The 16,998-nt window shown below is 42.3% G+C and overlaps 1 protein-coding gene across 8 annotated transcripts in view; it reads left to right on the top strand.

Moving 5' to 3' along the window:
* bdp1 (BDP1 general transcription factor IIIB subunit) overlaps window positions 1–16,998 on the top strand; it is a 38,340-nt gene that overhangs the window by 7,814 nt on the left and 13,528 nt on the right. For 7 of the 8 annotated variants that reach the window (XM_077231510.1, XM_077231512.1, XM_077231511.1 and 4 more), the window contains exons 7-20: window positions 1,257–1,387; window positions 1,573–1,667; window positions 1,781–1,835; window positions 1,975–2,100; window positions 2,237–2,488; window positions 2,661–2,840; window positions 3,241–3,408; window positions 3,840–3,992; window positions 4,081–4,156; window positions 4,252–4,441; window positions 7,759–7,832; window positions 7,951–8,121; window positions 8,223–8,430; window positions 8,929–8,977. In XM_077231510.1, the coding sequence (XP_077087625.1) occupies window positions 1,257–1,387; window positions 1,573–1,667; window positions 1,781–1,835; window positions 1,975–2,100; window positions 2,237–2,488; window positions 2,661–2,840; window positions 3,241–3,408; window positions 3,840–3,992; window positions 4,081–4,156; window positions 4,252–4,441; window positions 7,759–7,832; window positions 7,951–8,121; window positions 8,223–8,430; window positions 8,929–8,977 (1,928 nt within the window). The remainder of the gene's footprint in view (window positions 1–1,256; window positions 1,388–1,572; window positions 1,668–1,780; window positions 1,836–1,974; window positions 2,101–2,236; window positions 2,489–2,660; window positions 2,841–3,240; window positions 3,409–3,839; window positions 3,993–4,080; window positions 4,157–4,251; window positions 4,442–7,758; window positions 7,833–7,950; window positions 8,122–8,222; window positions 8,431–8,928; window positions 8,978–16,998) is intronic. The other variant, XM_077231513.1, reaches the window with a different exon arrangement.

Below are 16,998 nucleotides of genomic sequence, written 5' to 3'. Positions count from 1 at the left end.
GTTCTAGAGGGGCCATAATTGAGGCTGAATCATAAGACATCATAGAGGATTGTATATTTACAATTGTGTTTCGGATGCTTTCTATTTTCTCATTGAAGTAATTCATAAAATCATTACTACTATATTGTAACGGAATATTTTGCTCTGGTGATGTTTGTTTATTTGTTAGTCTAGCCACGGTGTTGAATAAAAACCTTGGATTATTTTGGTTATTTTCTATTAGTTTGCGGAGATGCTCAGCCCTGGCTGCTTTTAGAGCCTTTTTATAACGTGACATACTGTCTTTCCACGCGATTCTAAAGACCTCTAAATTAGTTTGTTTCCATTTACGCTCTAAGTTACGAGTTTCTCTCTTGATGATAGATGATAAAAGATGATAAAAGACATAAATTCTTTGCAATCTTGCATTGAGAAATGTGATTTTTTTTAATTGTTTGAGAGTTCTCTCATGATATTTGGCACAAACTGATGAGCCATGACCCATATTTGCTTAAAAAGACTGAGAAGCACTTTTACACCCAAACACGATACCCTCAACTATTACCAATTCACCTGCTCATTGTGGACTGTTTCAAAAGAGTTGGATAATCTAATTTGGATAATCTTTTCACTTTTATTTGGTCTCTGCCCCAACTTTTTTGGGGTGTGTTGCACCCATCAAAATCAAAATCTGTTCATATTTACAAAATACAATTACTGTATGTTGGTCAGTGAAAACATTGGAAAACTTTTTTTTTGTACTTTTGTCAGTTAAAAAAAGTTTAAATAGAATTAACAAATCACAGATTCTTGATTTTAATGCATTTTACAAAATGTCCCAACTTTTTCTGATTTGGGGTTGTACATTCTCTTGAATAAATGATTCAATAACAAATACATTTTTTAATAGTCGCTTGTCACCACTTAGTGTAATCGATAAATGCATTATTTTCATCACCAAGTTTCTATCAAAAGCTGGTTTTGATCGCTGTCTTAGACATCAGTGTTCATATTTGTACTTTAAACTTTTATCCAAGTAGTTCTATGATCAGAAAAATCTATTTTAGAATTGTAAAAAAAAAAAACGCGATAGCTAGGAGAATCATTTTTTTCTCCTAGCCCTACTTATTAATAGAGACAATTTTACTTTACATGTTCAGTGCAGGGTTACAGATGTAAAGATGCCATTTAGCATGTCCAGTAAAACATGAAGAGCCCCTTATGTTTCATCATATATAATGCATAATTGTTAGTAATTATGGATTGATTGTGTTCAGTTTGACGGTGCGTGTTCAGAGGACGTCTGATACAATTGTTGAGAATGCAAATCCCCTGTTTGAGCGAGGCTCTTCTACAACATATGCAAGTTTCAGGAAAAATAACTATGTGAAGAGCTGGTCTGTCAGAGGTATGAATACTAAATGTTGCATCTGTTGGCTTATGATTGTGTAGGAACATGAGATTTGCTGTTTGCTCATGTCAAGCATGAATGTATGTTTAATGCTAAATTATCAACACTTTATTAGTGCATTCACTTATGTGAAGAAACCCGTTAAGAGCATCTTAAAATTTTAATGTGTGTGTGTGTTTCAGAGACAGATATGTTCTATTTGGCCATCAGTATGGTGGGAACGGATTTCTCCATCATTGCTCAGCTCTTGACTCACCGTAGCAGAGCAGAAATTAAGGTACCAGCCCTAATCACAACAAATATCCTCATCTTACGGACATTACCTTGTGTATAAATGTAATACCTTTGAGAATGCATCTGTTTGTGTGTTTTTGTCTTTGTTTTTGATAGAGGAAATTTAAGAAGGAGGAGAGAGCGAATGCATGGCGAGTGGATAATGCATTCAGTGAGTCTTTTGTACTTTTTACTTGTACTTTTTACTCAAATGCTTCCAGAAATCACATGCTATCTATCTGTCTTTCTGCTTATAGAGTGTTGTTAAAAATCTACTGTACAATCCTTGGTCTGACATTTCAATTATTTAGGAAACAAGCGGCCATTTGATAGCGAGTTTTTCAGTTTCCTGCTGAAGAGGATCTTGGCTAAAGACAAACAAAAAGGCAAATCCATAAAACTGGTTGTGAAATCCAGTAAACAAAAGAAAGGCAAAGGTATTGTGCTCAGGAGTGGTGGCTTCAGATCTTTGGATCCCACTGTACCACACTCTATTTGAATGTGTGTTTGTGTGTCACTCTGTTTATTTTATTTATTTATTTTATTTACTCTAAACACTTTCTTTTCAACCAGGTGGTAAAAAAGCCAAACCGCTTGAGGTTGAAGATTCCATTCATGATGATGATGATGATGATGAATTGTGCAGTGTGGACAGTGTCTGTTTTGATTTAGAAAAGGAAAACAAGGACGGCTGTAATGTGAATGAAGCCTATGTGCCGTCAAGCACAAGCAAGAAGCGTAAACGCACCAAAGACACTAAGCCAAAAGTATTGTCATGTGAGAAAACATGTAAGCCAAGGAAGAAAAACAAGACACCGATAAAAGGTTTCACACTGTTTATTACAAAATGTTATTGCACATAATTGCAATTCAGATTTGTCCATGCTGTCTGTCATTAGTAGTGCAGTATGTTCCAAATCCCATACGGTGTCTGAACATAATAAGTCTCTGTATAAATGTACAACTGAATGACAATTCAATCTATTTATCATTTCAGGCAAATGCTCAGTTGAAGTAGAGGGAAGCTCTGTGAACCCAGACAATGAAGATCAGTCATGTGTGCCTGTATCAAAAAAGAAACGCAAACAATCTAAAAAGGGTGACCAGGAGCAGCAGGAAGATAAAAGAGATGCCAAAGAAAAATGCCAGAAAAAGAAAAACAAAAAGAAACTCAAAGGTTTTGCTTGTTACTTGGACTTAACTGAGCTTACGTTAAAGACCCCTGAAATCAAAATGGCTTTTAGTCAGTCTGTTAACTGTGGAGCCTTTGATATTGTTGAGAAATATACTAAAAATATTCTTCAGTGTTGCATGATCCTTCAGAAATCATTCTAGTTTGCTGAGAAGAAACATTTTTCATTATTATCAATGTATAATTACAGTTGTACTGCTTCTTATTTTTGTGGAAACCTTGATAACTGAAGTAATAGCATTTATTCTAAATGGAAATTTTGTACCATTTATAAATGTCTTTTGTGATCAATTTAATGAGTCCTTGCTGACAAAAATGTTCAATCTTGCTCCAAACTTTTGAACTGTAGTGTACATATTTAAAATACTCTTTGTAACCTTCACAGTACGGAATGAAGAACCTACTGATGTAGAAAGTTACGCAGTGAATGAGGAGCACAATGAGGTGTCTCCCGTCCCAACTAAAATACGCAAATGCTCCAAAGGATATGCGAAGGAAGAGGAAGCCACAAAAGGAAAACGGAAGACTAAAAAGAGCAAAACGTCAAAGGAAGGTAAAGAATTTTTTTTTTTTCATACTTTGACTTTACTGAGCTTACGTTAAAGACCCCCTGAAATCAAAATGGCTTTTAGTCAGTGTGTTAACTGTGAATCCTTCTATATTGTTGTGGAAATATACTAAAAATATTCTTCAGTGTCACATGATTCTTCAGAAATCATTCTAATTTGCTGAGAAGAAACATTTTTCATTATTATCAATGTATAAATACAGTTGTACTACTTCATGTTTTTGTGGAAACCTTTTTTTATATTATTTTTTATTTTTTTTGAAATAACAGCATTTATTCTAAATAGAAATTTTGTACCATTATAAATGACTTTTATGATCAATTTAATGTGTCCTTGCTGAATTTTCTTTAAAATCTTACCCCAAACTTTTTAACTGTAGTAAACATATTTAAAAAGCTCTTTGTAAACTTGACAGTACGGGTTGAAGAACCTACGGATGGGGAAAGTTACGCAGTGAATGAGGAGCACAATGAGGTGTCTCCCGTCCCAACTAAAAAACGCAAATGCTCCGAAGAGGAAGCCACAAAAGGAAAACGGAAGACTAAAAAGAGCAAAACGTCAAAGGAAGGTTAAGGATTTTTTCCCCCATGTTAATGTACACTCTAAAAATTGACATTTGCTTGGAGAAATTCATCTGATTTTTATGTTCTTCACAGAGTGTACTGGATCTGAGCTGGGAGCTGATGGTAGTGAAGTCTCGACGGCAGCCCCCGATGCTGAAGAGGATCAAGGGTATGCAAAATTATCTTCCCAAAATCAGAGTATAGGATTTTCTTTTAACAGTTTTCTAATTACAAATCTTCATCAATTGTCTCATAATGTGTCAGGGAGAAGCTCAGTCTAGAGAGCACAACTCAGGAGGAGATTTCACAAAGCTCTTCCAAACGTTCGAAGAGGCCTTTGCCCAATTTGGCAAAAAGAAAAGCCAAAAAATGTTCTGAGCCAAAAGCAACCGTAGAGATTAAAGACATGGTAGAAGAACCTGAAGATGAAAGCTGCAAAGAAGCTGAGAATGAGGTATGTTTTCGCATTTGATTCCACACCTGCTAGTCTCTTTTCGCAAGAGGTACATATTGGTTTGTTTACCAACTTAATGTTCACGTTTAGCGGCGCGCCCATTTGTAAATTTAATAAAACGATGTTTAAAAGGGATAGTTCACCCAAAAATAAAAATAAACACTGAGATGTTTCTCAAAATATCTTCTTATATCTCTTTTTTATTTTCTTTAATTACATTGAGAGTGAGAGGATTCAAATTCAATGTGTGGATAATTCTGCTGTGGCGTACCTTAACAGGACCAGCCTAATGTAGATGGATTTATTTACCACACAGAACCTTTATGCACACAGAACATACTCTGTTACTAATGTAACCTCGGTTCACTGAGAGTAGGGAATTAGTAATGCATAGCTATAAGCTTCTGGGAAAACTCCTTTTCTCGAGAATATTGAAACCTTTATTTTAAAACAATAGTGCTCATTGGCTGTGCTGCGGGAACTGCACGAACCTATGGCGAAGTGGCTGAGGACGCGAACCAATCAGAGCGCCTCGTGCGTGCCGAAACCCACCAGAATGGCTGTGGCTTCTGGCTTTAAAAGCAGACCATTTTGCCATAGGAATCAGGTTTAAATCCCCTGAAGCCAAAGCACCTGAACCAATCGTAATAGCACTGCAGGCTACGCAATACTCATTCACTACTCTCAGGGAACCGAGGTTACATTGGTAACAGAGTACGTTTACTTTCGAGAGCGATTTTCCGTATTGCGTAGCTATACGCTTATGGGAACCCATTTTGCCAGAGGTTAGTAGTAGAGCTAAAAGGCAAAATCCAAAGGGGGCCAGACCAACGTCGGGCCCCACAGAAGGGTACGTAGAGGCTTGGGCCCTCTCGGGGCCAAGGCCTCTTATACAGAAAGAACTTGTGCCTGCAGAGCAGGAACCTCTAAGTTATAAAATCTAACAAATGTGGACGCGAGGACCAGCCGGCCGCCGCACAAATGTCTTCAATTGGTATACCACTGGACCTGGCCCATGAGGAGGCCATGCCTTTCGTTGAATGAGCTTTAACGCCTTTGGGGCATTTTAGTTGAAAAATTGTCAATTTTGGGTAAAACGCTGCACTCAACACTGTCACTTTTTACCCAGCTGTCCAATCACAGTGGAGGAGGGGCGGGACAAATACCACACCGACCAACTGTCACAACATTCTTTCTGTACAACGACGTCAACCAGCAGAGCTAACCGAACAAAATGGATGAAAAATAAATTTTTAGTATGAAACAAATTATCTGCAAAATCAGTTACAAGTAAACTGTGCTACGGATATTCTGCATCATAGCAATGAATCGTCTCAACTGAAAAAACGCAGCGCTGCCAAAACGCTCTCAAGCGCCCACAGGTAGGCGTTTTCAGCAGAGCGTCCAGCGGTTTAAGCTGGCTAAAACGCTTTGGTGGACACACGGCCTAAGGGCCCTAACAGGGCAAAGTTGAACCATATCTCTATCCTCTTCCGATGACGGAAGAGCCGATAGCGAAATGACCTGAGTCCTGAGTGGAGTCGAGAGCACTTTGGGAACATAACAATGCCTTGGCCTGAGGACGACTTAAGAGTCGTTGGACCTGAACTCAAGGCAGGAAGCGCTCACAGAAAGCGCCTGCAAATCACCCACTCGTATTGACCGATGGTAGGGCTAGCAGGAGTGCGGTCTTAAGTGAAAGAGGCTTCAAGTCAGCCGACTGAAGCGACTCGAAAGGGGGTCCCTTCAAGGCCCTGAGGACCGTGGAAAGGTCCCAGGCAGTATAGAAAAAGGCAGAGGCAGGTTCAACGTACCGGCCCCTTTGAGGAAGCGCACAACGAGGTCGTTCCTTCCCAGTGATTGGCCACAGGGGCATGAAAGGCTGCTATGGCCACCACATATACTTTGAGCGTGGATGGGGTGCGACTCGCGTCCAATAAATCTTGGAGAAAGGAAAGTACCAGCGGCACTTAACTTGAATAGGGGTCAAGGTCCCGAGCTGCACACCAGCCGGTGAACACTGACCATTTCAAGGCATAGAGGCGCCTAGCTGACGGTTTTCTAGCCTCAGATCCAATAGCAGTGGGGGGGCAGCTTTTCGTATTCCTTCTCCTCAGCACAGTCAACGGTGGAGAGCGTTGTAGAGGTGGATGTTCTCAGGCGGGTCGAGTAGGGGGCATGCCGTGATTTAGTCAGCTCGTCATGTACCTCAGGAAAGAACAGCGCTGGTCTTTGACAAGGGGCGTGGTGAGAACTTGGTGAGAATGACAAGCACCATTCGTCGATCCAGCTCTTAGCAGGCTCCTGAAGCGAAGACCAATCAAGCCCGAGGTCTTCAATGGGTTTAGTGAAGACGCGGAGAAGCTCTGAGTCCAAACTCGCCCTTGCGCCTACTTCACTGGACTGAGACGAGGGGGCAGGGTCAGTCGAGCTCATCCAATCCTCGCTCTCGGATGCAGCCAAAGAGAGTCTGTTATCTTCCTCCCCTTCTGATCCACCGAAAGAGATGAGGCCTGCCGCTTGCAGAAAGGGGTGCCGGTCTGTCTGAGTGAACAGAATAGATGAAGGGGTCTCCACTGGAAAGAGGGAGGCACGCAGGGATGTGGCCGGCGAGGGCTCGCTCGTCTCAAATTGCTCGGCCATCCTCCAGCAAATCAGAAAAGGCGTTGTCGAGTTCTAGCCTGTAGATTGGGAGGCCGCCGTCCACTGAGCTGCTTGCTGCAGGTCGCTCATTCCATTGCTGTGGCCCGTCATCTGCGAAGGCTTCTTAGCAGGAGAAATCAGCGAAGTGAAGAGTTCGCTGAAGGAGATTAAATCTGATTCCTATGGTGATATGGTCTGCTTTTATAGCCAGAAACCTCGCCCATTTTGGTGGGTTTCAGCGCGCACGAGGCGCTCTGATTGGTTTGCGTGCCTCAGCCGCTTCGCCATAGGTTCGTGCAGTTCCCGCAGCACAGCCAATGAGTGCGCTAGTCAGCTTTGCTCTGTGCTTGCTGTGCAGCAGCTGCACTGCATTTTAAAATAAAGGCTTCAATATTCTCGAGAAAAGGAGTTTTCCCAGAAGCGTATAGCTACGCAAAACGAGATACCGCTCTCGAAAGGGAACAGTATGAAACAGCCGTTACATCTACCAAACAAGCCACATTTTTAACATTAAACAAACTCTGTTCTGCCAAAAAAAAAAAAATCTAGTATAAAAGTAAACCCCAGTAAATGTTATTAACACAAGGGCACAAATTATTTTCTTTAGTGATCACTGGAATTGATCACTAATGTGGATAATCCTGTAGCATTATTCATTATTTGATTTATTATAGTTCAACATCATCTGTCTTGCTGAGGAACAGCTCCAGAAACAGCCAGTAGTTGTTCTGGAGAGAACTCCTCCAAGGTAAATGGTTCATTCTTTCAGCACATTACTTGCGTTACACAGTAATTGATATATATATATATATATATATATATATATATATATATATATATATATATATATATATGTAACTTCACAGGCTTAAAGATGCACACAGCTCATCTGAAAGCCAAGACCAGCCACAGTCCTCTCAGAGCCCACAACGTTCTCCTGGACGGCAGGCAAGAGCGGAAAAGGTGAAGCGCAATCTGACTGTTTCGGATGATGATCGTGAAATCACAGCAGACCTCTGTGCTGAAGGGAATCAAGGGTATGCAAAATTATTATATTTTGACAAGATCATCAGAGTATGGGATTTTCTTTCAACAGTTCTCTTAATTACAAATCTTCATCAATTACCTCATGTGTTAGGGAGAGGCTCAGTCTAGAGATTTCACTAAACTCTTCCAAAAGTTCTCCTGGACGGCAGACGAGAGCAGAAAAGCTCAAGCGCAATCGGACCGCTTCAGAAGGAGAAAGGATGGACCAGTGTCAGACTGGGTCAGATACATCACCAGAGGACATGAGCAGTACTGCCATACCTTATCAAGTGGTTATCCAAGACTCTAAAGACATGGAGGTAAAACAAATAACTGTTATTGCATTTCCACTATTTGCATTGATTATCAGCAATGCATTCCTACAGTAATTAAAAGAAAAAAAATGAGAGGCTATACATTTGTGTTTAGCATGATGTGAATCTGCTTGGCCTGTATTTACATGACACCAATAATCACGTTCAATGCATTTTTGCTTGCAACATGTTGACCTTTTTGTACTCTGTAATGCTTTAAAACCTCAGAAGATAATGTTTATAGCTATGATCTTAATATATATAGATCTTTGATTATCTGGTGCATTGTACATTAATAAGATATTCTTGTTATACAGTATTTTGATGTGGAATATTATTCTACATTGTTTTTTTTTTTAATATTAAAATATCACGTTATGTTCAGGGTTTGAACATAACGTGACCAACTTAACGAGAAAGACTTAACTACTAATTTAATTTATATAATACACCTCTGTACCGAAGAGACAAATTACTTTTTTTCTTTTTCTTTCTCTTTTTTAGTGTCGCAATTTGCATCATTTAGAGCTTTTGACTTCATCTGAAGAAAATGGTAAGTTTACTTTCATATTAATGTTTTTGTAAAAAGACCAATTAAACAAACAGAGCACTTACTTTGTGTCTTATAGTATTTTTACTTATTTGTCTTGCTTAATACTTATGACAAATATGTTGTCCTTTTTCATACATTTTAAAATGTAATTTATTCCTGTGATGGCAAAGCTGAATTCCCTTTCAAGGGAACTCGAGCTGCGTTTGAGACGCGGTGGGAACGCTCTGCGTGATTACGTCGTGAAGCACGTGTAAAATCAGTCCAATGGAAGCCCGCTACGACATAGGTGACGTCATAGACCAGGAAACTATAAAGCAACCCTGAAATCAGACCGCGATAGTTTCTGCACCTTCAGCAAGCGCTCTCTGTATATCTGTCCTTGTCTATTTATTGTTGTCTGTCAAGCCCCTTATATATATTTATATATATCACTATGGCGACTAAGCAAAGTTATAAACCTTGTGTTGTGCCCTGCCCTCGTTATATCACGGGTGGGGACACACATCCTTTTTTTATGATCAATTTAATGTGTCCTTGCTGAATTTTCTTTAAAATCTTACCCCAAACTTTTTAACTGTAGTAAACATATTTAAAAAGCTCTTTGTAAACTTGACAGTACGGGTTGAAGAACCTACGGATGGGGAAAGTTACGCAGTGAATGAGGAGCACAATGAGGTGTCTCCCGTCCCAACTAAAAAACGCAAATGCTCCGAAGAGGAAGCCACAAAAGGAAAACGGAAGACTAAAAAGAGCAAAACGTCAAAGGAAGGTTAAGGATTTTTTTCCCCATGTTAATGTACACTCTAAAAATTGACATTTGCTTGGAGAAATTCATCTGATTTTTATGTTCTTCACAGAGTGTACTGGATCTGAGCTGGGAGCTGATGGTAGTGAAGTCTCGACGGCAGCCCCCGATGCTGAAGAGGATCGAGGGTATGCAAAATTATCTTCCCAAAATCAGAGTATAGGATTTTCTTTTAACAGTTTTCTAATTACAAATCTTCATCAATTGTCTCATAATGTGTCAGGGAGAAGCTCAGTCTAGAGAGCACAACTCAGGAGGAGATTTCACAAAGCTCTTCCAAACGTTCGAAGAGGCCTTTGCCCAATTTGGCAAAAAGAAAAGCCAAAAAATGTTCTGAGCCAAAAGCAACCGTAGAGATTAAAGACATGGTAGGAGAACCTGAAGATGAAAGCTGCAAAGAAGCTGAGAATGAGGTATGTTTTCGCATTTGATTCCACACCTGCTAGTCTCTTTTCGCAAGAGGTACATATTGGTTTGTTTACCAACTTAATGTTCACGTTTAGCGGCGCGCCCATTTGTAAATTTAATAAAACGATGTTTAAAAGGGATAGTTCACCCAAAAATAAAAATAAACACTGAGATGTTTCTCAAAATATCTTCTTATATCTCTTTTTTATTTTCTTTAATTACATTGAGAGTGAGCGGATTCAAATTCAATGTGTGGATAATTCTGCTGTGGCGTACCTTAACAGGACCAGCCTAATGTAGATGGATTTATTTACCACACAGAACCTATATGCACACAGAACATACTCTGTTACTAATGTAACCTCGGTTCACTGAGAGTAGGGAATTAGTAATGCATAGCTATACGCTTCTGGGAAAACTCCTTTTCTCGAGAATATTGAAACCTTTATTTTAAAACAATAGTGCTCATTGGCTGTGCTGCGGGAACTGCACGAACCTATGGCGAAGTGGCTGAGGACGCGAACCAATCAGAGCGCCTCGTGCGTGCCGAAACCCACCAGAATGGCTGTGGCTTCTGGCTTTAAAAGCAGACCATTTTGCCATAGGAATCAGGTTTAAATCCACTGAAGCCAAAGCACCTGAACCAATCGTAATAGCACTGCAGGCTACGCAATACTCATTCACTACTCTCAGGGAACCGAGGTTACATTGGTAACAGAGTACGTTTACTTTCGAGAGCGATTTTCCGTATTGCGTAGCTATACGCTTATGGGAACCCATTTTGCCAGAGGTTAGTAGTAGAGCTAAAAGGCAAAATCCAAAGGGGGCCAGACCAACGTCGGGCCCCACAGAAGGGTACGTAGAGGCTTGGGCCCTCTCGGGGCCAAGGCCTCTTATACAGAAAGAACTTGTGCCTGCAGAGCAGGAACCTCTAAGTTATAAAATCTAACAAATGTGGACGCGAGGACCAGCCGGCCGCCGCACAAATGTCTTCAATTGGTATACCACTGGACCTGGCCCATGAGGAGGCCATGCCTTTCGTTGAATGAGCTTTAACGCCTTTGGGGCATTTTAGTTGAAAAATTGTCAATTTTGGGTAAAACGCTGCACTCATCACTGTCACTTTTTACCCAGCTGTCCAATCACAGTGGAGGAGGGGCGGGACAAATACCACACCGACCAACTGTCACAACATTCTTTCTGTACAACGACGTCAACCAGCAGAGCTAACCGAACAAAATGGATGAAAAATAAATTTTTAGTATGAAACAAATTATCTGCAAAATCAGTTACAAGTAAACTGTGCTACGGATATTCTGCATCATAGCAATGAATCGTCTCAACTGAAAAAACGCAGCGCTGCCAAAACGCTCTCAAGCGCCCACAGGTAGGCGTTTTCAGCAGAGCGTCCAGCGGTTTAAGCTGGCTAAAACGCTTTGGTGGACACACGGCCTAAGGGCCCTAACAGGGCAAAGTTGAACCATATCTCTATCCTCTTCCGATGACGGAAGAGCCGATAGCGAAATGACCTGAGCCCTGAGTGGAGTCGAGAGCACTTTGGGAACATAACAATGCCTTGGCCTGAGGACGACTTAAGAGTCGTTGGACCTGAACTCAAGGCAGGAAGCGCTCACAGAAAGCGCCTGCAAATCACCCACTCGTATTGACCGATGGTAGGGCTAGCAGGAGTGTGGTCTTAAGTGAAAGAGGCTTCAAGTCAGCCGACTGAAGCGACTCGAAAGGGGGTCCCTTCAAGGCCCTGAGGACTGTGGAAAGGTCCCAGGCAGTATAGAAAAAGGCAGAGGCAGGTTCAACGTACCGGCCCCTTTGAGGAAGCGCACAACGAGGTCGTTCTTTCCCAGTGATTGGCCACAGGGGCATGAAAGGCTGCTATGGCCACCACATATACTTTGAGCGTGGATGGGGTGCGACTCGCGTCCAATAGCTCTTGGAGAAAGGAAAGTACCAGCGGCACTTAACTTGAATAGGGGTCAAGGTCCCGAGCTGCACACCAGCCGGTGAACACTGACCATTTCAAGGCATAGAGGCGCCTAGCTGACGGTTTTCTAGCCTCAGATCCAATAGCAGTGGGGGGATAGCTTTTCGTATTCCTTCTCCTCAGCACAGTCAACGGTGGAGAGCGTTGTAGAGGTGGAGGTGAGCGCTGGTCTTTGACAAGGGGCGTGGTGAGAACTTGGTGAGAACGACAAGCACCATTCGTCGATCCAGCTCTTAGCAGGCTCCTGAAGCGAAGACCAATCAAGCCCGAGGTCTTCAATGGGTTTAGTGAAGACGCGGAGAAGCTCTGAGTCCAAACTCGCCCTTGCGCCTACTTCACTGGACTGCGACGAGGGGGCAGGGTCAGTCGAGCTCATCCAATCCTCGCTCTCGGATGCAGCCAAAGACAGTCTATTATCTTCCTCCCCTTCTGATCCACCGAAAGAGTTGAGGCCTGCCGCTTGCAGAAAGGGGTGCCGGTCTGTCTGAGTGAACAGAATAGATGAAGGGGTCTCCACTGGAAAGAGGGAGGCACGCAGGGATGTGGCCGGCGAGGGCTCGCTCGTTTCAAATCGCTCGGCCATCCTCCAGCAAATCAGAAAAGGCGTTGTCGAGTTCTAACCTGTAGATTGGGAGGCCGCCGTCCACTGAGCTGCTTGCTGCAGGTCGCTCATTCCATTGCTGTGGCCCGTCATCTGCGAAGGCTTCTTAGCAGGAGAAATCAGCGAAGTGAAGAGTTCGCTGAAGGAGATTAAATCTGATTCCTATGGTGAAATGGTCTGCTTTTATAGCCAGAAGCCTCGCCCATTTTGGTGGGTTGAGTGCCAATGAGTGCGCTAGTCAGCTTTGCTCTGTGCTCGCCGTGCAGCAGCTGCACTGCATTTTAAAATAAAGGCTTCAATATTCTCGAGAAAAGGAGTTTTCCCAGAAGCGTATAGCTACGCAAAATGAGATACCGCTCTCGAAAGGGAACAGTATGAAACAGCCGTTACATCTACCAAACAAGCCAAATTTTTAACATTAAACAAACTCTGTTCTGCCAAAAAAAATATCTAGTATAAAAGTAAACACCAGTAAATGTTATTAACACAAGGGCACAAATTATTTTCTTTAGTGATCACTGGAATTGATCACTAATGTGGATAATCCTGTAGCATTATTCATTATTTGATTTATTATAGTTCAACATCATCTGTCTTGCTGAGGAACAGCTCCAGAAACAGCCAGTAGTTGTTCTGGAGAGAACTCCTCCAAGGTAAATGGTTCATTCTTTCAGCACATTACTTGCGTTACACAGTAATTGATATATATATATATATATATATATATATATATATATATATATATATATATATATATATATATATAAATATAACTTCACAGGCTTAAAGATGCACACAGCTCATCTGAAAGCCAAGACCAGCCACAGTCCTCTCAGAGCCCACAACGTTCTCCTGGACGGCAGGCAAGAGCGGAAAAGGTGAAGCGCAATCTGACTGTTTCGGATGATGATCGTGAAATCACAGCAGACCTCTGTGCTGAAGGGAATCAAGGGTATGCAAAATTATTATATTTTGACAAGATCATCAGAGTATGGGATTTTCTTTCAACAGTTCTCTAATTACAAATCTTCATCAATTACCTCATGTGTTAGGGAGAGGCTCAGTCTAGAGATTTCACTAAACTCTTCCAAAAGTTCTCCTGGACGGCAGACGAGAGCAGAAAAGCTCAAGCGCAATCGGACCGCTTCAGAAGGAGAAAGGATGGACCAGTGTCAGACTGGGTCAGATACATCACCAGAGGACATGAGCAGTACTGCCATACCTTATCAAGTGGTCATCCAAGACTCTAAAGACATGGAGGTAAAACAAATAACTGTTATTGCATTTCCACTATTTGCATTGATTATCAGCAATGCATTCCTACAGTAATTAAAAGAAAAAAAATGAGAGGCTATACATTTGTGTTTAGCATGATGTGAATCTGCTTGGCCTGTATTTACATGACACCAATAATCACGTTCAATGCATTTTTGCTTGCAACATGTTGACTTTTTGTACTCTGTAATGCTTTAAAACCTCAGAAGATAATGTTTATAGCTATGATCTTAATATGTATAGATCTTTGATTATCTGGTGCATTGTACATTAATAAGATATTCTTGTTATACAGTATTTTGATGTGGAATATTATTCTACATTGTTTTTTTTTTAATATTAAAATATCACGTTATGTTCAGGGTTTGAACATAACGTGACCAACTTAACGAGAAAGACTTAACTACTAATTTAATTTATATAATACACCTCTGTACCGAAGAGACAAATTACTTTTTTTCTTTTTCTTTCTCTTTTTTAGTGTCGCAATTTGCATCATTTAGAGCTTTTGACTTCACCTGAAGAAAATGGTAAGTTTACTTTCATATTAATGTTTTTGTAAAAAGACCAATTAAACAAACTGAGCACTTACTTTGTGTCTTATAGTATTTTTACTTATTTGTCTTGCTTAATACTTATGACAAATATGTTGTCCTTTTTCATACATTTTAAAATGTAATTTATTCCTGTGATGGCAAAGCTGAATTCCCTTTCAAGGGAACTCGAGCTGCGTTTGAGACGCGGTGGGAACGCTCTGCGTGATTACGTCGTGAAGCACGTGTAAAATCAGTCCAATGGAAGCCCGCTACGACATAGGTGACGTCATAGACCAGGAAACTATAAAGCAACCCTGAAATTAGACCGCGATAGCTTCTGCACCTTCAGCAAGCGCTCTCTGTATATCTGTCCTTGTCTATTTATTGTTGTCTGTCAAGCCCCTTATATATATATATATATATGTCACTATGGCGAGCAAGCAAAGTTATAAACCTTGTGTTGTGCCCTGCCCTCGTTATATCACGGGTGGGGACACACATCCTATGTGTATTGCTTGTTTGGGAGTGGAGCATGCCCAGTCAGTCCTCGAGGGGGCTGACTGTGAGCATTGCTTGAGTTTGTCTATGAAAACTCTCCGCTCTCGCCGGGCGTTCTTTGAGGAGGACGGTTTGGTTCGCGCTCCCCGAGGTGCGGGTCCCGCTGCTGCCGAGGCACAGCGTCGAATTTCATCTTGGGGTTCGCAGATGGATCTAGTAGCGGGGTTTGAGACGGGCCCCGCCCTTTCTCAGCCCTTACCTACTGGATTCGGTGTCTTTGCCCGGGAAGAAGCCCGCTCTGCGGCTTCTCCTTCCCAGGCTGAGGCACCAATATTACGGCTATCCAGTTCTGAGGATCTGGATGTCGGTAGTATGGGGGATATTGAGTGTTCGCCAGCTCATACCCCTGCTGATGAGGAGCTTATGGAGGTTTTATCTCGTGCTGTTACTAAATTAAATATTGAGTGGCCAGCCGATGATTTCGATGTTGAATCTAGAAAGAGTCTTTTAGATGAATGTTATTTACCATCTAGATCACGACCTCCTCGTCGGGAACTCCCGTTTTTTCCCGATCTCCACGCCGAGGTTTCGAGATCGTGGATTAAACCGGCGTCTTTCAGAGTGAATAACCCACAAACTAAGAATTATAGTAAAGTTCAAGGGATTGATCATTATGGTTATTTGACTATGCCTCTTGCTGAAGACACACTAGCGAGCTATCTCTCCCCTGAGTCTTCTTCTTCTCTGAAAGCCCCGACGTTACCAACCAAACCATTAAAAAATACATCTTTGTTGGTGGGTAACGCGTATTCGGCAGCAGGTCAGGCCGCAGCATGTTTGCACACTATGTCGATTCTCCAAGCGTACCAGGCTGACCTGCTGAGGGACATAGATGATAGTGAGGAAGTTAGTACTGACGCAATTCGAGAATTGCGTCGCACGACAGATTTATCTCTCCGAGCCACCAAGGAGACGGCCAAGTCTGTGGCCACGGAACGCCATTTATGGTTAAATTTATCAGAAATAAAAGATAAAGATAGATCTGTTCTTCTGGACGCACCGCTGTCACCTTCAAGTCTGTTCGGCGACGCTATAAATTGTGTCGTCGATAGGTTTCAAGAAAATAAGAAACAAGCGGCTGCGTTTCAGAGGTTTCTTCCTCGCCGGTCTATTGTCCCCGAGGCTGCTTGTAGTATAAAGTCTGAGCAGTCTCGTCCGTCTACAAGCTCCGCTCACAGAGTTCAACAAAAACAGAGCGTCGCCGCTCGGGCACCTCCTCAATCTACGGTTCCTGAGTGGCGCTCGCAGCCCAGACCTGTTAGGGGTAAACAAGATCTGAGGACTGTTATCTCTAGGAGAGCTTGGGCTAAGAAGAAGTCCTGACGCCAAGGCTGTCAGGCTTCTGAGGGTGGTCCCCTCCAGGGAGGAACGGTTCCGAGGAACCGTCCCTCCTTTGCACCCTCCGGGGGGCGACTCTCCGAGGAGAGCTGCAGCGCTGCCACTTCGGTTGTTCCCTGCCGGTTCGCCGCTTCAGGGCACCGAGGTGTCAGCGTCCCCGTGCAATCCTCTGAGGAGGGTTGTAGAACGGTCAGTTCGGTTGTTCCCTGCCGGTTGGTCGCTTCAGGGCGCCGAAATGATTGTTCAATCAAATTCAGAGGCCAGTCTCGAGAGACTGGTTCCCTTATCGGAATTTCTGGCAGCGTGGAAACTTCTGCCAAATATTTCTCTATGGGTCCTGCACATAATAGAAAAGGGTTACAGAATTCAGTTCGGTTCTCGTCCGCCCAGATTTCAAGGAGTCCTCCCCACGGTGGTGGACTCACAGCAGGCTCTGGTAATGGAGCAAGAAGTACTGACACTTCTTCGAAAGGGAGCTATAGAAAGGGTTTCTCCTCCCAG

This window comes from Siphateles boraxobius, unplaced genomic scaffold, assembly GCF_051911475.1.
Source record: "Siphateles boraxobius isolate OS27281-9 unplaced genomic scaffold, OSU_SipBor_1 16, whole genome shotgun sequence".
Lineage (NCBI taxonomy): Eukaryota > Metazoa > Chordata > Actinopteri > Cypriniformes > Leuciscidae > Siphateles > Siphateles boraxobius.
This window is presented reverse-complemented; position numbering and strand designations above follow the sequence as displayed.